The 20,380-nt window shown below is 42.0% G+C and overlaps 2 protein-coding genes across 6 annotated transcripts in view; both read right to left on the bottom strand.

Annotated features, from left to right (window-relative positions):
* LOC308281826 (bromodomain-containing protein 4-like) overlaps window positions 1-4,375 on the bottom strand; it is a 28,333-nt gene extending 23,958 nt beyond the window's left edge. For all 5 annotated transcript variants that reach the window (XR_013961873.1, XM_080722144.1, XM_080722146.1 and 2 more), the window contains exon 1: window positions 4,323-4,375. The gene's annotated coding sequence lies outside the window, so the exon portion shown is untranslated. The remainder of the gene's footprint in view (window positions 1-4,322) is intronic.
* Window positions 4,376-8,852: 4,477 nt separating this feature from the next.
* On the bottom strand, window positions 8,853-20,046 carry LOC308282192 (uncharacterized protein; the record flags this gene model as incomplete). Its single annotated transcript, XM_080722537.1, has 13 exons — window positions 19,971-20,046; window positions 19,138-19,173; window positions 18,484-18,691; window positions 16,918-17,524; window positions 15,030-15,162; window positions 13,804-13,853; window positions 13,579-13,609; window positions 12,857-12,974; window positions 11,818-11,959; window positions 11,575-11,680; window positions 10,652-10,782; window positions 9,861-9,956; window positions 8,853-9,608 (listed from the first exon to the last, which is right to left on the bottom strand). The coding sequence occupies exons 1-13, from the start codon at window positions 19,993-19,995 to the stop codon at window positions 8,853-8,855; spliced, it is 2,439 nt and encodes an 812-aa protein (XP_080578663.1). The 5' UTR covers window positions 19,996-20,046.
* Between the last annotated feature and the right edge of the window lie 334 nt (window positions 20,047-20,380).

Raw genomic sequence — 20,380 nt, 5'->3', positions numbered from 1 at the left:
TCACTTAGCGCCGAGCGACTTTCGGGGCGACTAACTAATGATGGCGTTTAGTGCCGAGCGACTCGGAGCGACTTTTATATAAAAGCATTGTTTAAGCTTTTAATTTGGGTTGATAGACGGAGCGGAACGGTTAGCTTACCTTCGACTAGGATACAGATGAAAACCGTGAAAAAAAAGGATACGATTATGACGTCACCTTTAAGCCATAGCTTCCTGTTTACGTAGGCCTCTGTTAGCCGCTAGGCTCAATGCAAACCATCCGACCCTCACGTAGCTTCACTAGGTCGGATTTTGATTCGGAAACTTTCTGTGTGGCATCTATATACGTTCCGATGCCCATACCAATGGTGGTTTGAGACGATCAAGCACGAATTGAGCAGTATTGAGCTCAAATGGCGGCCCGCGGCCTGTCCATTGAATGTCAATGGAGAGCATGTCATTGTACCATCCTGTTATCTCCTGAACCTTGTTTTTTATTCTGACTTAACATGGGACCATGGAAAGTCTATTGGCTATGGCTCACTCTAGTGGTCATCCTGTGGCATTCGCAGGCACGTGTACCTGTTTATGTAATGTGATTTTGGGGATTCAATATAGCTATTTCCTGGCGTTATAAGCGCAGATTCATATTGAAATCTGGCTCGCTCGGCGCTAAGTGAGTTAAGTGTTGTGCCATTTAGGCACAGACTTACAATATAGTGAATGTACTGTACACACAAGTAGCGCACAACACTTACACAATAGGTTTCAATTAGTCATGGCCCGTTATTTGTTTGACTAGAATCTAAATTGTCCAGTAAATATATGAAAACATACAAACACAACAACTATCAAAATCATAAGTTTACATGTTTTTTATGAGCGATTGGCGATGTGTGTGTGTGTGGCTTACTTAAGACTACTACTTTTCTTTTTATAGGCTACTGCTATGAAGAGAAACTAGTAAGACGCCTCAGGGCGACAATCGACCTCGCCCGCGACATGTCTTGACCATCTGGCCAGTGATGTATATCGGGACCAGTTACCCATATATGGAGACCCCTGGTACCCATATATGGAGATCCATGTACTGTCTATGGAGATTTGCTGTGAGAGTTATTCGTTATGTGAAAGTCCTATGATGTCTATGACATCTGATCTGACATCATGCCCTTTTATGCCCATACATGGAGATCCCTGTCTGTAGAACCAGCCACACAGATATGGGCTGTCTTGGCCATATATGGATTCTGTTAGCGTGTTATGTGGCCGATGTATCCTGTATCCTCCATGTATGGGCATTCCCATATGAAGTCCTGTTAGATATGGGCTTAATATTGATGACATGAGGGAACTCCATATATGGGTATAAAAGGGATTCTGTTACATCACAATAAAGCCAGAGCGTGATGTCAGAGTGGCAAACCCATTCTGTTAGAGTGGTTCCCCTGAGTAAAGCAGAGTGGCGCAGCAGAAGTGTGCTGGTCCCATAACCCAGAGGTGGGTGGATCAAAACCATCCTCTGCTATCTGTAATGTCAAGTCTGTGGTTCCCCTGACATCACAGTGATGTAAGAGAATGATGTCAGAGCGGCAAACCCATAGTCTGTAAAAAGGTGTACACATCCAGATGTCCAAACGGAGTCAGCATGTGCCGTTTCACATTCGGTCGCAAAAAAGGACCATGCCGAAACAGTGAAAAAGAAACGGTCTGGACAGAAAACTGTGGGCGGTCAGGCGGTGTAGATTCTAATCTACGCCATCACACAGTCCACACTGTGGAAGAAATGTTCTGCCCATTTTGATGAGAACCAAAAACAGACCAATGGATTTACCATTTCATGTCCAACATGAAATGGGAGCAATAAAGGATGACAGTTGAATCACATCGTATCGGTGCAAGCAAAAAGTTGTACCACGTTGCAAAATGACATTACTCATCAATTTGTTGCAGTGACAGAGTTGCTAAAATCCAACGTGGGTCTTTATGGATATAGTGCCTTTTTTGCATCATGATTGATGAAACAGTAAACATAAATGTAATTTAAAATAAAATACAAAAATACATAAAGTTTTAATGACATGATGAAACCTGTTTCCTTTGTAACTAATATATACGTAGATGCAGGAACAACCCAATGCATCACTGATTAAATTGTCCAAGCGCTACAGGAGTAGGTGTAGCAATCAGTAACACACACGCACATTAATGCTTATTACATATGTCCAGTAAATTATCTCTTATCATCCAGCTGCCCGGCCTAACAAATGCCTGGCTAGAGGAAACAAGAATAGTTTAACCCAGGGGTGCCCACACTTTTTTGACTTGAGAGCTACTTTTAAAATGACATGCTCAACATGATCTACCGACCAAAAAAAATGTTTTATCTGAGGGGGCTTTGGAATAGTAGTTGCACTGGTGTTACATATAAGACAAGTGCACTTGGAATGGTAAATACTGGGGGGAAAAGTCTTCATCCCATATGTGTGGAAGTGGTAGGTTTTCTGGTTCTTTGTAATGCTACCCACTCTTGAAAACTAAGCATTGCATTGTGAGGGTTTGCCTACTTTAGAAGCCATGAAGGGAGCTGACAGGCCCTTCTTGATGTCAATCAATCAAGTCACCTTAAAAGTGATAAATGCCAAAAAGAGGGCTTTGTAAGTTCTGTTAATTTTTTTCTTATATATTTTAATTATATTTTTAGGGGCATGTCATGTGATCTAGGCCTACTTGCACAGCCTTTGTGATCTACTGGTAGATCACGATCTACCTTTTGGGCACCCCTGGTTTAACCCAACTGAATGTTTCCTGCAGGGGGAAAAAAAAGTCTAGTTGACAGGGTGCCTGTGCACACTGGCACTGCACAATATGGACAAAATGTAAATATCAATTGTTATGCTAAATATTGCAATAGCGATACAATATACACTGACTATGGGTTTAGACTTATTTTATATTTTAAGTGTAGCAACAGTGAAAACTAAACGGCTTATTACTGGTCAATTATGCTGTTATTTAAAAAACTGCTCATACAAACTGCTTATTACAGGTCAATTATGCTGTAATTTATATATATATATAGTTGTAAACTATGTTAAGACATGTTAAAGATGCTTTTTTTGTTAAAATGTTAATGCTCTAGTATATGGTTATTATTAATAACCATTGCTTTTGTTTCTTCTTCAGTAACTAGGGTCTCCAACTCTCCATATCTCCAGCTCTTTAATAAACAATCCAAATAATGATGATAAACTGTCTGATATTATGCGTAATAACACCATTATAACAAAACAGGGAAGGAAGAAGAATGCAAAGCAATGCACTCACTGCTATGCTATCAAGGGGACTTTTCACTCGCACCATTTAATGTCAGTTACATTTTTGACGAAATACGTTATGATGCTAATTATTAGGCCTACTTGTTCTCCAAATTCTTGATTTAGGTTTAGCTGTATTATATGGCACGTATAAACTGCTCCACATGAGTTAACATGTATGCAGCCCTAGGCCCCTTTAAAACAATTCATACGATTAGTAGCCTATGTATTTCGCCTTGAGACGTACATGTTGCAGCCTTTATCTGTCAGCCATGTACAACCCGAAAACACAAGGAACACACAATATCGCTCGACTCATTATGCAACGGTGAGCGTATAATTTCCGAAGTGCACCTTTGCTTTGCTAACCTTCCAGCAGCGGTGTGTGTGTGTCGCCATGTCCGCTGCCTAGTGTCAGCAGACGAGACGAGTTGACAGCTCCGCACGTAAACGGCCTTTCAGAATACAACTTGAAACGGGGCTGCTATTCTCGAAAACAACATACGTCGCATCTCGTGTGTGCTCCTGAGCCGCCGTGCGTACACTACGCTCCTGGGAAGACGTAACTTATGTCACGAATACGGCCTACGGAGGCTACAAACAAACAACCTAGCAGCTAACCGAGGCTAAGCGTGATGCCCCGTCCCGTCCCTGCAGCCCCAACGTGCGCACACTGACAACACGGAATGCCCCGTGCGGCCGAGAGCGACCTCAACGCGACCGTTAGTGCGCTACAAATACGACAGCCACCGCGTTGCGACAAATGCAAAAGCTCTACAGCCTAGGGTTGATAAAGACACATTTGGTGTTGCCGTGGTGCTGCTGCCCGCACCGGTCGCTGCGAGGCCTGCGGACTGGAGACACACACAGCTCATGCTCCGCTTGTCACTGGCGTCCACACTGACAGCGTGTGAAATACGCCGCCGACACGCGCTGCGAGCGTCTCGTCCGGCTCCCGGGCTCACGCGCGTTCGTTTTGTGTGTCGCCGTTGTCTGAAAAACACGTCCGAATAGGCCACTTTTTACCTTCTTGGGTCGGTTGTCAGCGCGCGCAGATCTTCCTCCTCTCCTCGCCCCAGTCAGAATCCAGAACAAACAGTCCCGTTCCGTTCGACGACGTGGGTGACGTCACACGCACGGCGTCCGTCGGTCCGACGAGCGTCACCCCCCTAGCCCTGAATCCCTCCCCTCCCCTCCCCTTCCCTGGCTCTCGTGCAATACGATGCAATCATTTAAATCATTGAAACTATTTTGAGGCGTGCCATCAAGCAGGCATCTCCATAGCAACACACTGTTACAGTGACTGATGGGTAACAACCACAATAGCCCGCTGCACTACTAGCCTAGACCTATTATAATAGGCTGTCATATCTGAAAATCTGAATAGGCCTATTTTGTGTCCTAAATACCACCACGTAGGTATGATCTACCTAGTACCTATGCTCAAATTATCATTGCATTCATGTATTACGCTTATTTACTTGTTGGCTCAAATGTGCAAATTAAATATGCATAATACAAAAATGTTCTAAGCAGGAATTGATTCTACAAGACAAATTACCTAGGCATCAACTGTGAAGACCAAAAATACTGAGGTGAAAAAGTAGACAGACGGAGGATATAACTAGAAGCAGTGCTCCTCCGAGCACAGGTCTCCACCAGGTCAGGTAGGTTATTGTGGCCTCCTGGTGGTGCTGGTGGTGGTGCTAAGCCAAAGTAAAAAGGGTGGCATGTCTTCTTTGTAGATGTAACATGGTGGTGTAACATGGTGGTATAAATGAATGGTATCAATTAAAAGTTGCCAACAACACCACCTATAGGGTATTGCGCTCTAGAAAATAGTTTTTAGAGATAGTGAACCACTTAAATACATGAATTCCCCACAAGGTTCGTTGTACGCCGGGCAGAAACGCCGGGGTTCACAAAAGTATATATATATTTTTTATTTAAACAGGTTAATCTCAAATAGTAATCAGGTTGTGGCATTAATACAATCACATATCAATAATATGATGCATTTCAATGGGGCAGATGAACATGCTGAAGCAATAGAACATACTCTGCCTCTATAGGCCAGCTGGGGACAATTCACTTTTTGTCAAATCCCGCCCCATTCTGCTCTGTTACTAAGTGGTACAAAATACCCAGGGCAGATTGTTTTTATAGTGGCAGTGAATGGGGGGAGGGGGTATTTTCATTGCCTCATTATTGCTATTTAAAGTACCAAAGGAAAAACATCTAGGTGATATTAATAAAAAGGGAAGACAAAGGTAGGCCTACAGTAGTTACATTGCAAAACAGGGGGTTTCCCCCGAAATATGTGTTTCTCTAGCCTACTGCAGCGCTGTATTTTCTAAATGAATTAAAAGAAAGTAGAACATAAAATCTTAAGTAACAATGCAAATGTAATTAAGACTAGAAAACTATTGTTTTCCCACCATTAGATCTGCTGACATCCTTTCTATCTAAATAGCCTCTAGACTAGAGGCGTGTGCACGCGCGTGCACGTGACGTCAATAAATGACCGTCTGCCCGGAAAAGAAAATCCCAAAGCACCACTGGGTAGGGGTCTTCAATGTTTTCAGGCCAGGGACCTCCAAACTGACGGGGAGATGGAGCAGGGACCCCCTACCACCTCGTAGGGAGGGGGGGTCGGGGCTACGACATATTTTTTATTTTAAACATGTACAAGTTATAGCGAGCAGGGTGGCCATACCACTACCATTTCTAAACATAGGCCTAGGCCTACTACTTATTACTGAGAAGAACCAATGTCAATAATATCAACAATCTGTCAATTGCATAGTAATCATGTATTAAAGCTATTCAAAATGGATAGAATCATGATTTATTTTTTAACATAAATGTGGAAAATGGCAAAAGAAATGACATAAAATATGTTTTTATTGTTTAATAAAGGAACAATTTCGCGGACCCCCTGCAGTACCTCCGCGGACCCCCTGTTGAAGACCTCTGGGTTAGTGCCAAAGGAGTAATTCACCTTAAGTAGTAATTCACCTTTTTCCCCTATTGATTAGCCTACATACAGTACACCAGACGGAGGTAGGCTACTTTGAATGACTCAAGTGCGGCACCTACAGATCTGGTCAATAAAGTGCTATTGTATTGATCTGGTCACTGAAATATTGTCCAGATCTGTAGATGGCGCACTTAAATGAATAATAACTATTCTCCGTATGATGGATGGGCATTTTATTTTCTGGGCAAAAAGTGGATTTTACACTCGTTTTGAGAGGTTCTCACAGTCTCACAGCGAAGCATATGCTTTAAAAATGATAAAACTGCATTTGTTTTAGCGAGTAGTTTTTACTGGAGTGGAACGATTGTACATCTGGTCAATGGTCATACAGTCAGAGCGTTGGAGAGAAAAGAGAACTGCACTTGTTGGCCTACCCGTTAAAAACTATGGCCATCCTCATTCTTGCCAAGGACTTGCCAAGGATGAAACTTATATACACATGTTGATTGATTTACTAGTCTATTGTTCACACGGTAGCTCGAGATGCACAGAATTGTATTATATCGTTTAGCCAGAATCATTGATTGGTAGTTTGGGATGGATGGAGTAGGTATGCCACCTGGTGGCCAATTGTCGATTTTGTTTTTAAAGACTGTCACGAAAAAATAAATAAATACATAAATAAACTAGAAGCAGTGCTCTTCAGAGCACAGGTCTCCACCAGGCTGTGCGTACTGGTGGTGTTACTGTATAATAGGCCAATGTAAAAAGGGTGGCATATGTTCCTCACCTTAGATCTTTCATGGCAATCGGACGCTGCATGCATGATTTGAAGCATTGTGTTCCAAAAATGTGTTTTGCTAAAGTCTACCTAATGGTGGCGCTATAACAGGCCAATGTGAAAAAGGTAGCATTTGTTCCTTGACCTAGTGGGAATATGTGTGGCAAATTTCACGGTAATCGCAAGCTGCGTTGATGATTTGAGGCATTTTGTTCAAAAGCGGAGCAATCCTGCAAAATTTGGAAGCTAATATTAGCCAATCAGGATGGAATATGAAATATCAGACTGATCGGACTTGATCACATGACTATAGAGATACTGTGTACCGATTTGCGTGATTTTTGCATAAAATCTCAAGGAGTAATATCCAAAAATGTGTTTTACAAATGTCGGCCCAAAGGTGGCGCTATAAAAGGCTGATGTGAAAAATGCAGGGCAAAGGTTTATCCTTAGCCTCTAGGGAGTGCGCTTACAAAGTTTGAAACTGATCGGTGGAGTTATAGGTAAAACCACAAATCGGCCTGTTATAGCGCCACCATGAGGCTGATTTAAAAAAAATTAAGTGGCATTTCTTCCTCGGCCTAGTGGGAACTTGTGTGCGCGATTTCATGATAATTGCACTTTGCGTTTGTGATTTGAGGCATTTTGTTCAAAACGGCTCAATCCTACAAACTTTGGAAGCCAATCTTAGCCAATCAGGATGCAATATGCAAAATCGGACAGATCTGTGTCGATCACATGACTGTCGAGATACTGCCTACCGATTTGTAGGATTTTTGGACAAAATCTGTAAGAGTAGTGCACAGAAATGTGTTTTGCGAACAACGGCCACTAGGTGGCGCTAGAAATGGCCCATTTGAAAAATTTAGGGCAGAGGTTCTAGATTGGCATCCAGGGAATGTGTGTGCTCACTTTGGCAGCAACTGGGCCAACGGCGACTGAGATTAGGTGCTCACAAACTGCGAGGACGCACGGACGCACGCACGGACGGACACACGGACGGAGGGGAAAACATACTCTCCCTCAGCCTTCGGCTGGTGGAGACAAAAACAGGATTTGTTTCCATCTTTTACATCTTTGATGAGACATGGAAAGAAAGTACTCAATAAAACATTGATGTATTCAACAAGTTCTTTATTTGTACTTATCGACACTGGTCTTCAGTTCTCACTGCTGTTTCCACCCCACCCACAAGTAAAAGACAACCGTTTCAGATTCTAACACAAGATGAGGTGAATTCAATGTAACATTTTCAACAATCAGTGACCGCTCTCGTCTCTGTGCATAACGGTTAGTCCCAGGTGTTCAGAAGGTGGCATGCCCCTTTCCTGATCATTTTCGTCTAATTGGCTCCATCAGGTTTGAACACGAAACACCTTCACATGTTTGGGAAAAGTGTACGTACGGTATGTTACTTTCTGAAAACCTGGTGGAACAACAGTTATGTATAGAGTTGACTGACAGCCAGGGAAGTTCAACATCACCATCATAAACAAGTTTAGGCCACTGTGTCAACTCTGTGAATGAAAAATATTTAAATACATTTCTCACCACTTGACAAGTCTAAACTAATGAATTTCAACAAAAATAAAGAGTTGGAACAAAGGCACGAAAGAAATCTATAAACAAAAATAAAAGTATACATGGATTTTCAGGCTTAACAAAAATAAAAGTATACAAGGCTTTTCAGGCTTACTAGTGTGTAAGAAACCTGGGGGGAGACAGGGTATTCCAACAGCATTAAAAAAAAAAGAAAAACGTAGAAAATTCACACTGATGTTTAAAAATTGTCACTTTAGTCTAGGACCACCACTCCATCGTCGTCATCATAATCATTCTTTAACTCATCTTCCACCTCTGTTGCCACTATTCCTTCATCCTCCTCATCCTCATCCAAGATATGTTCTACTCCCTCTTCATCCTCACAGCCCTCCTCGTCTCCGATCTCAAAACCTTCCTCATCTGCCTCATCATCACGTTCTCCCTGCTCCACCACTCCCTCTACTCCTAAATCCTCCTCCAAATTCTCCTCCTCTGTCCTGTCACCCTCAACAGCCTCACCCTTAACAGCCTCGACCTCTCCCTCTGTCTCGTCAGCATCAAGAGTCTCTTGCTCGACCTCTCCCTCCATCCCGTCACCATCAACTGCCTCTTGCCCAACCTCTCCCTCTGTCCCGTCACCATCAACTGCCTCTTGCCCAACCTCTCCCTCCATCCCGTCACCATCAACTGCCTCTTGCCCAACCTCTCCCTCCATCCCGTCACCATCAACTGCCTCTTGCCCAACCTCTCCCTCCGTCCTGTCACCCTCTACTGCCTCTGACAAAATCTCCCCCTCAGGTTCTGCCTCAATCTTTTCCTCAGACACCTCATCCTCGGTAGGCTCCACCTCTGCTTCTGCCTCAGTAGGCTCCGCCTTTACTTCAGTGGGCTCCACCTCTGCTTCTGCCTCCGCCTGGTTGTCATTGGTCAGCTCCAACTCTGACACTTCCATGTTCAAGGAATCCTCGGGATCCTGGTCTTCTTGGTTATCGGCAAAGGGATTCTCTCCCTGCCAAATAGAATCAAAGTTGAAGATTGTTTATAGCTTGAAATATACTGTGATATTTTAATCCAGTAAAACATGATTAGTCATGAAAACTATGTGTGTATCAAAAATGTATTAGACATACTATATAAAATATAACGTGTCAAATTGTAAGTTTTGTATAAAATGTGATAAAATAATACAATATTGGTTGTTGGAAGTTAATTTAGCTTGCAACACAAGCAAGCTTACACAATACAAAAAATGTGCGTATACCTTGAGGAAACTCTCCAACTTCTGTCCAATGACTTTATGGTTAAGGATGCTACGAGCCACTGACAGACTGTCCCTCTTGGATTGTTCCATCATGCCCTTTGGTAATACAAAGGAGAAACAAGTCATTAACAAAGATCCCACCCAGTGGGAGTGACTGGTCACCCAGCTGTATATATGGACAGACACAGGTCAAATGTTGGAGCGGTAGTTTCAACATTATTCAGCTTGACAGACTACTGCCCGTCCCCAGTCTACATATATCATTCTTTACACTGTAGCGAATATAAGACTCAAGAGAAGTTCTTTATATACTAGAATGAGGTTTGGTTCAAAATAAACCTACAAGCAGCCAAGGGCATGACTTCCCTTATCTACCTGGCTAAATAATAATAGTATAGTGTCCTGTATAGACTTGTAACCAACAATATGTCCATCATTGACAGTCCTTGTCTGACAAAGGATAATCTTCCATTGTGAACAGCTCATAAGTTCAGGCAAAGCACAACAACAACAAAAAGAAAAGCTAAATCAGTTAACTATATGACAATATTCAGTGAATCAGGGGATCATGTGGGTGAACACATTATGGTACACCATAATAACTTGTCAAACGTAGGCAAACAATGCAAAAAATGTTATTTTGTCTGCACATAATGTTATGTTAAAAGACTAAGAATTGAAGGTGTCAAATCAGAATTGGGATTTGACTCCTGATGCAATTATCTATTGTTATTTATTCCAATGACAACATGAGAATTCTTATAGATATCATTCAACCCGAGTCCTGTTACCTTTCGGTTGTAGTTGTGGTCAGGGGACCTCAAGTGTTCCTGTATCAGATGATGTTGCTGGGGAATGAAGACATCACATGCTGCACAGTGGGCCGCCTCCACCTTTTTCATGAAGTGTTCCATGCCTATCTCTACAGAAGAGAACACAGTGAGAACATTCAGAATACTTTCAACATGTACTACAACCATCGTCTCCCACATGCATGGTACTGGTGCCCAGTGATGGGCAGTAGCGACGCTACATAGCTTAAGTTCTCAAGTACATTTACTCAGCGTTACTGTCCACTGCTGGCTGCAGCTTAACCTTTCCCAAACAGCACACAAGTCAGTGCCCTTTTTTGTCAACAGCTAACTGATGACAGTTAAGTTACAATTTAAGGACCTTTTAGACATTTTAATACCTAAAGAAATAGAAATACTGCATCAAAAGATATCAACAGACAAACATTGGCCAAATTGACAAATATAGGAAAGAGATTGTGAAAATAGCAGATCTACAAGCTCAAAGCGCCTTGTGTTCCGAGACGTTGTGCGCTTGTAGATCTGCCATTTTCACAATATTTATCAGTGGAACAAAGTCAAACTAAATGTTCTTTTTGGGGGTCACAGCCTGAAAAGGTACACATTTAATTAAAAAAGTATATGAAAAGATGACACAAAAAGCCAGACATGAGGGCTTGTTTCCAGTTCCAGTCCGTTTTATAATAATCAATCGAACTGAGCATTTTTGGCTGCCTGTTGTTTTGGTGGAAAGTTGTATTTTCATGAAGTTGATTTAAAGAATAAATACAAAATAGAGTCGTAGTGCTATAGCTTCGCTGTAGCTTAAGCTATATTTCATCGAGAGTAACTTGCAGCTTAGCTTACGACAGTTTCCAAGTAGCAGTGATGGACAGCTTGCCCATCACTGCTGGTGCCTTTACCTCTAGTGAGGTCCTGGTCCTTGTAGAACTGGCAAATGGAAGCACTGTGGTTCGACAACAGCTGTGTCCTCTGCTCAGTCTTCTTACACTTGTCCAGAATATACTCCTAGAACAAATAATCACAATATTTTTCGGGGGGAAAAGCAAAAAACTACCTGTACAGACACTTCAATGTATGCTCTAGACCCGGGGATATTGTATGGTCTTACTCGACTTTAAATGGGGATTTATGTCAAGTCTCACCTGTAGAAAGTCTGTGGTGGGTTTGGACATTCGGCTGATTACAAACTTTAAGTGGGCCTGGTGGAAGCTGCTCTCAAGATGAGTCATCAGGTCTTCTTTGTAGAATGACCGGAACTTACACAACAAGCATGCAAACATGGCTCTGCATGACAAGAAAAGGAGCATGTCATTTCAGAAGTTACTCATTTTATTCGCTGCCACATGACCAGTTTGAAGACTGTTGTTTATGCTGGATGGCACTGATGGCTAGCCTATGGTTCAAATATGTTTTGATTCTAGGCCCCAAACAGCCTTTCTTGTTAGGAAAAATAAAAATAAAAATGAATCTGGAGAGGGGCTGGGCGCATGTAAGGAAGCCTGTACCTTACAAATGGACCATTGCGGTCGGACAATGAATATTTCCCGATTCGACAAGAACCGCATGCATCTTTTGAATGCTCCCGTGCGCGCAACACAGAATATTCAGCGACTTTGCAAAGGTACGTGAAAAACGCTCTTTTTCATGGCAGTGCATCTTTATCGATTCATTTAATTAGCTGCAGCTGCCTTTTTCCTGCAATGAAACATCTGTGAAAAGGACACATTCAAGGTAGGAAGACCTACAGTACATCATGTTAAATTATTGCTGAATATGCTTTTTAAATATTGCTGAATATCCTTTTTAAAAAGGGATCCCTCTGGTTTATTGAGGCTAAAGGCCCATTCCCACTGGGCCAGATAACAGATATCTGGAGATATTTCTCCAGATATTTTTCCATTCAAAGTGGATGGTAGATACAGATAAAAAATATATATACCACAGATATTTGCCACAGATACTTTTATCTGTGGCAAAACATTTTTTTATCTGTATCTACCATCCACTTTGCATGGAGAAATATCTGGAGAAATATCTCCAGATATCTGTTATCTGGCCCAGTGGGAATGGGCCTTTAGGTTGTTATCAGGGTACTCTTGATGGTACTAGCATAATTATATAGCATAAAAAAGCCCAGTTGTACTTGTTAAAACATAATTTCATTTTAAAATATGATCTCACCTTTCCACGTAGCCCCTCTTCCTCCTTAGTTTGGGGTTTCTTTCCTGACCATGGGTTGGGGTCCATTTACCCTGTGGCTTCTTCTTTGACTTAGAGTTCTCTTCCTGGACAGGTGGAGCTGTTGGAAGGCATGGTTACATATACCGTAGGACACTTAAAAAATGAGTGCTTTATTACCTTAACCATTTAGGCCTAGAATTATTGAATGCTTTAACTATTGAAAAATAGCAGATATACAAGCTCACAGCGCGGCAAGCACAAGCTTGTAGATCTATTTTTGAAAAAGTTAAAGCAAAAAATTTGAGCAAATCTTTGAATATATGTTATTTTTAAAGCAAATGTTTGTAACTCAAATTTTGCTCCTGGGTGGTCCCTGGAACTAGATATTTTGAGATGGAGGTCCATGGCCAAATACATATCATTTTGGGGGTCTTTCACATGAAAAGGTTTGAGAACCACTGACAGAGTAGTCTCTCAAGAACAGACTAACTGAGCTCCAGTTAAGTGAAAAGGACCTTTTCTTTGACGATGGCTGGCAAGATTGCTGACATAGAAACAAAGGTTTTTCAAAAAACCTTAGAAGGATTCAAAAGACACTTATAGAATCGGGTCAAAATTCTACAAGCTGTTCTACAATACTCCTTTAAGTGTGCCAGTATACATCTAATGCAGACTAAGCAGGAATAGTCATGTAGTGAATAATAGGGTGTAGGAGCGCTTACCTGTCTCCCCCTCAGGATTAGGCGCATTACTCTGTGGAAAAGACAAAGGAATTACTGTAAAAACAAAACAAAAAATCACACTAAAAAGCATAGCCAATATTGTCAAAAAGATGATTAGAAAATGAATGAACGAATAAGATTATTCTTTAACATGCCTCAAAAGTCCGAGCACAGTGTGCAATTAAGAACACACAAATTAACAATGATGAATGTGGCTGTACTAACTTCATCTGCAGTGTTAGCTTCCTTGGCTTCACCATTTTTCTCTATTGACTCTGTTGAGACCAAACAGGATGAAATCAGCATTCAACCAGCATACAGTTAATACATCACAGCTGGAGAAATATGTGCATTTGAAATTTGGTGTTTCTCTTGACTGAGAACCGGTAGAAGAAGGGTACATGGACAGAGTCCAGTGGTCATTTTATTCATTATTTTGGTGACACCTCTCATAGCTCTGTTGTCATTAGTATTTGCTTATACAGAAGTACCGATCAAAAAGAGAGGGACAAAATGGGTCCTAGCACCTAAGGGTTTGATAGTGTTTAGATATTTGTGGAATAGTTAGTGAAAACTATACCAGAGAAAGAATTGAAAAAGTTACTTTAACAAATTGCACGTTTATAGCGCTTTTCAAAGTGCTCAAAGCACTTTACAGTGGTTCATTCAATCATTCATTGGGAGGTGAAGTGACCCCAGCGTCCTCATTTCCCACGTTCACACACCAATGGTGGCAAGCTGATCCCGACTGACTCATTGGAGGCAATGTGGGGTTCAGTGTATTGCCCAAGGACACTTCAACATGTGAACAGGAGCCGGGATTCAAACCGCTGACCCACAGATAATTGGATGACCTGCTCTACCTCCTGAGCCACAGCCTCCCCTGACTTAAAATTTAAAACATTGCTTTTCATACCAACTCTTTCTCCATTGACATACCAACTATTTCACAGATTGTATATTACAATGTTGTAATGTAAACCATACATTTCTCTGACACAGGCATATTTAAACCACACAATACAGGTATGCATTTATCTCAACGCACATATTGTCACTGTCGGGCAGAAACGTTGTATCACCAAGTTTCAAATTTGTAAGTTTTTTTCACAAATAAAAAACAAATTTTGTGCCGTCGCACAAAAGTGGTGAACAGCCGATCTACAAGCACACAACGCCTCATCGGCTGTTTTCACTAGTTTAAATCATTTTTTAAATTATACATACAAAAAGAAAGGTTTTGGACATACAAGGTTTCCACCCGACAACGACAATATACTATGGATTTGGTTTCTTAAGTTCAATGTTTGAACTTATGAAAGCTAATAGGTTTGCCCACCCAGGTCCTAGACCTAGACAGATGTCCACCAAGGATGAATTGGGCTTAATGAATTGGGCTTAATGCGAATGTTTGGCTGCAGTGCTCATCCGATCGGTGTATGAATGTGTACCTTGGGTAGCCTCTGTCCCCGCTGTTTCCGTCTTGTTCAGCTTGGATTCTGGCTCATCGGCTGCAGGCGTTGTCGGCTTCCTCTTCTTCATAGCATTAGGAGCATTCTTCATAATCTCCCGCTGAGGTTTCCCCTGATGCAGGGCAACACATAGTAAATTCAGTCTAATCCACAAACATGTACACAACCAATGGAAACATAATTCATGCCAGTTGCATGCCAGGACAAGAATGAAGTTCCGGAGTAAACTCAAATCAATGGAAAGCTCCACTGGTTAACTTTTAGGCCAAAATAATATTTATGCAAGTAAGTGAAACCAAAATGGCTTCTAGGTCACTGTTATGAGGACTTGAAACATGCATGCGAAGAATGCAAAACAGGACAAGGCAGAATGGTAACAGCTTGGTTTCATGCACCTTCTTTGCGTGTAGGACTTTTTCAGTAAATAAAAAATAAGTGACAGCCATTGATACAAAAATGTGATAATCGTGGCATTGCAAATTGCTTTGAAACATTTTTTGTATTATTATAAATAAATAAAAACAGGCAAGACACCAAAAGAGCCAATAAAGAATGGAATTTATGAAATATGCCAATAGAGAGTAGTGCAGTGGCTAAAGGCTACTGCAGTGCTTAGTTGTGAATAAATACAAAAACTATTGTACCAGTGGTCATTGGAAATTATTGTAAATGTAACTAAAAACTAAAATCCAACACTCGTCACCTTTTAGCTTTTTAGTACTGTAACATTTTAAAGAGGAAATGAAATGCAAAAGCATAATTAATTAATAATAAAGCATTAATTGAGTTTGAAGGCAAGTTTACAATTTTTTCAGCTATGACAAACCTGGCTGCTAATGTCACACTAATGTTTGCCTGGTCAACTTGAGTGAACAACTTTAATGGTCCATTCCCACTGGGCACGATTAAGATAACTATAATTATCTGGCATCATAGTGTGGAAAGTGATACAAACGATATCGTTTACAGCCATTGTTGTCTTTATCATTGTGGTGTGGATGCTGCTATCCACTTCAATTGAACTAATATATATATATATATATATATATATATATATATATATATATATATATATATATATATATATATATATATATATATATATTTCTTTTTTATCGCGCCCAGTGGAAATGGGCCATAAGTTATGAATGTACTTTACCCCTGCCTGTCTCAGCACTAAGAGCCGCCAGCATCAGATAGGATCATGTTGAGACTGATGTTTAACTTTTAGCTATGTGTAACCTAATTTGGCAAGTTGAACAGATATGCTAAATAGTGAATTTCTGTCAATGTTATTATAACCTGAAACTCATTACCTGACTTTCCCATTCCCAGCGAAAAGTTAACAGGCATACATTACTGATAACTGTATTTGATCGCCATTTGGCTCACCATCAGTTTGGTCTACCAGCTACCATTAGCATTTAATTTCCCCTTTCAATCATCACATTCAATCCAAAACATTACACACTTAAATACATCGATCGTCCTTCTATGAGCAGTTCCTGATCACGAGCACTAGCCTGATTCTAAGGACACCCAAGGGTGAAAGAAAAAGAACCCAAATAAAAAAAACAAAGGGGGAAATCTGTGGAAAACACATGAAGATGAGTTCCTGGGCACTTAGGTAGAAAGGGGGCATTTAGCTCCATGGGTCATTTCCAACCGCATTAACAAGGACTGGAGGACATTATGGGACGTAAATGTGAGATGCAGATACCGCATACCGGTAGTTGGGTCTAGATGGAAAATAGATTTGAATATGTCAGACTGGTTTGCCCGGTCTTTGGAGGGGTTGAAGGATATAATTAAACAGGTCTTAACTTGTGCCTGGTACTGGAGGGGAAGTCTGACTGGAGGTACTTACTCGGTTGACTCTCTTGCGGCCTCGCTGGTGGCCGGCCTGTGGGCCCCCTCCAAAATTCCTCCCAGGGAAGTTGCGAGGCCCTTGGGGAGAACCCTGATGGAATCCCCCACTCTCAGGGTACATGCGGTTGGACAGGAGGGATGGGAGCTTGCCCCTACCACCTCCAGGAGAATGATGGGAGAGGCCAAAGCCACCTCCCCGCCCCCCTCCTCCTCCTCCCATTGGAGTGGGGTCAGACCTGCGGCCTCCAAAACCTCCACCATTGCCCTGGCCCCCGGCATTTCCACCCCCTCTGGGGGAGCGTCTGCCTGCTCCAGCCCATCCTTGACCTCCACCTCCTGAACCTCCTCCTAGGCCACCGCTGAAGGAGTCCCTCATATCCGGTCGCATTTTAGCGACTCCGTAGGATGAGGAGGAGCTACCAAAGCCTCCTCCTCCCCCAAGCCCAAATCCCCCTCCGAAGCCTGAGCTGCCACGCTGACCCATCAGCATGCTGTCCCCCCGGCCATCGCCAAAACCATAGCTACTGCCGCCGCCAGATCTGTAGAGATCTCCGGAAGAGGTGAGAGAGGAAGGTTGCGAGTCATAGGACTTGTACTGCTCAAACCTGCGGGGGAAGGAGGGAGGAAGGGTGGCAGAGAAGAGCAGAGGGTGAGGGAGGGAGTCAGGTTTGGATTTCTCCACCTGCTCTTCCTTCACCTCCAGTCTCACTTTCTCTCTCCCTTTAGGTCCCAGATTGACAACACCATACAGTTATCATCCATTTGATTTACAAAAGAACTAAAGTTCTTCCCACAACTCATCTCACCACATCTCTGCAGGAGGTTAAAATAATTAGCTGGAGATTAAAATGTTACTAGCAATTAGCGAGTTTAGGGGGACTGTAATTACATTTTCTCCCCAGTCTGTGTGATATGTTGGGGTTGGTCAAACCTTGAAGGCAAGGAGGAATGGCAGAGAGGAAACTGAGGAGAGCTGTTGGATAAATTGGTCAAATTGAGACAGACAAGAGTCCTGTCCAATCACATCATTGTATCGTGTCTTTCATAAGACGTATCCCTTAGTTTTTAGGCAGGAAACAGCCCATACACTAATTACTAGCTTTAACACAAATGTCTTTAATGTTCAGTTTGACACAGATATGCCACACCAACACCTTTATCACCTCTGCAACCTAAAGCCAGGACACTGGGTTAGGTCACATGTACTGGAGGACGAGAAAAAACAAGTGGGTAAAAAAAGGACAAGCAGTATATGGCCTTAATTGTAATGTACGTTAAAAAAGGGCCATGTATGTTCTTAAACGATTGAGGCTTAAGCTGGAATGCACCATGTCCCCAAAAAACGTATATTAACACTTCTGTATGTCATTACGGTGTTCAAATTTAAGCATGCACGGCTGAAGGGGAAACATTAGTACAAAAAATTTAGAGTGTACAACAATTTGCCATTTAAAATAACATTGTAAATTGCCCCCATCAGTAGAAAACCACTCAGTGAATCAGCGTGTTGGACATGCTTAACCAAGTTAGACCACTGACGGTTTAAATCAAATGTGTGCATTACCTATCAGTGCGGCCACCAGATGACTTCATCCCTCCTTCCAGTTGTGTTAGCATGTCGAGGCGCTGGTTAATTTTTGCAATGACATTATCCGCACCGGTCATTGAGCCCCCAGAGAGACCCCTCTTCATCTGCCCACCACCTCCGTAACCTCCCAGCCCTGACATCGAGTCCTTAAAACCTCCTCCATACAGATCAAAGTTGTTAGAGCCTGGTTGGGAGATGAGAAAAAACAATTTCACTTATTGTTCAGAAATCTCTCAGAGTAAGGACCTATGACTTGAGTTAGTGAGACTGGTGACTGAATTTTGTTGTTGAAGTTGTATGTTAGCCAGGGCAGCTTGGCTGAACAAATTTAACATGGCATTACAGAAGCATAAACGTGAGAAGGTGAAAGCACTACAGTGACATGTTTTTTGTTGTTGTGTTGAGCAAAATCTAAGTGCTGCTGCGTCAAAGGTACACCAACATTATTTGGAGGTGATGGTGTACTTGAGGTCTCACTTTCCCTACAGGACCAGCATTAAGCTCATTCACAAAATGTTGTTGTCTGAGTTTCAAGTTTAGAGACATCGATTCTATGCAGACAATCATTAGTGACAGTGACAGACTTGATTTGGCCTGACTGATAATTATTCGTGACATTATTAATCTCACCTCTGTTGTTAGCTGATCCTCCCCAACTTGAGAACCCTTAAGAGGAAAAAACACAATGGAATAATGTTATAATCGCGTGAATGCATTGCCACGTAGGTCACTTTGACAACCTTGCTGGCACATTTTCATGAAGCTGCAAGATTAACATTAGCTGGTTGGTGGCCAAGCTGATGCTGGGTAACCCTGCAGGAACGGCATCGACAATAAATAGCTCTAGAAGATGTGCAATATTTATGCACATCTAGAGCTAATGCACACCATGATTAGAATCGAATATTTTGGCTTTGATGTTTGTTTATTGACGTGGCGGCCATTTTATTAGCCTTATGAGAGAGACTATTAATGTCAGAGTGACTCCATTTTAACGAGGTAAAGATACAATAAGCTTTCTAATTTCACTTCAGCGAGCAGCTAACAAACAAACAAGAGCCTTTTTGTTAGCTTGCTAGCGAGTTAGCAGAGTGGTTGTCTAACGTTAGCTAAACAGCTAGCAACACACCCATTGTTCACGTTATCCGAGTGTTGTTGATCTGGCTAGCCGTTAGCTTTAGCTCTGAATTTGAGGCAAGCCAACTCAAGACAAGCGCAGTGAAATGGAAACTTAAGGTTTGGTTAGCACGCTAGTCATGTCGACAATGATAAACTATTAACGTTACAATACAGCGTAAATAACCAGATGTTGCACTGTGGTTTACGAGCCACACAAAGCAACCAACATTGGGCTAGTGGGCGAATATTAGGTGGCAACAGCATTTTTACATAAGCAGTCGTTTTAAATATACGGCTGCAATATAGCCTTAATGTTAGCGAATAATTAACATGTGTCTGTTTACCAGAACCGTAGTTTCGTCCGTCCATAGCTTTAAATGTACGCTGTGTTCCAATTCTGTTCACAGCACGACTAATGGAAATCCTTCTTCTTCTCTTCTCTTCCTTCTTGAACTTCCGGTACGGGACCAGATGCGCGCGTTGGAATGTTGCTGCCTCCTACTGTTGATCTCGGGTAATGCACGTAAGGCAGTAACGCAGTACAGAGTACATGCATAATAGCCTCTAGCCTGGCAAGCCAGCCTGAATAATGTCTGTGCATTCACTCACTCATTCCTCCCCAGTATCAGTACCCAGGGGCGTCACAAGGAGTAGGAAAGTGGGACTGAGTTTACTGGGGCCCAAGGTGGAGGGGCCCTAATAACTTTATCTATTGAAAAATAGCAGATATACAAGCTCACAGCGCAAGATCTGC

Source organism: Nannobrachium achirus (assembly GCF_963921795.1).
Source record: "Nannobrachium achirus genome assembly, chromosome: 3".
Taxonomy (NCBI): Eukaryota; Metazoa; Chordata; class Actinopteri; order Myctophiformes; family Myctophidae; genus Nannobrachium; species Nannobrachium achirus.
This window is presented reverse-complemented; position numbering and strand designations above follow the sequence as displayed.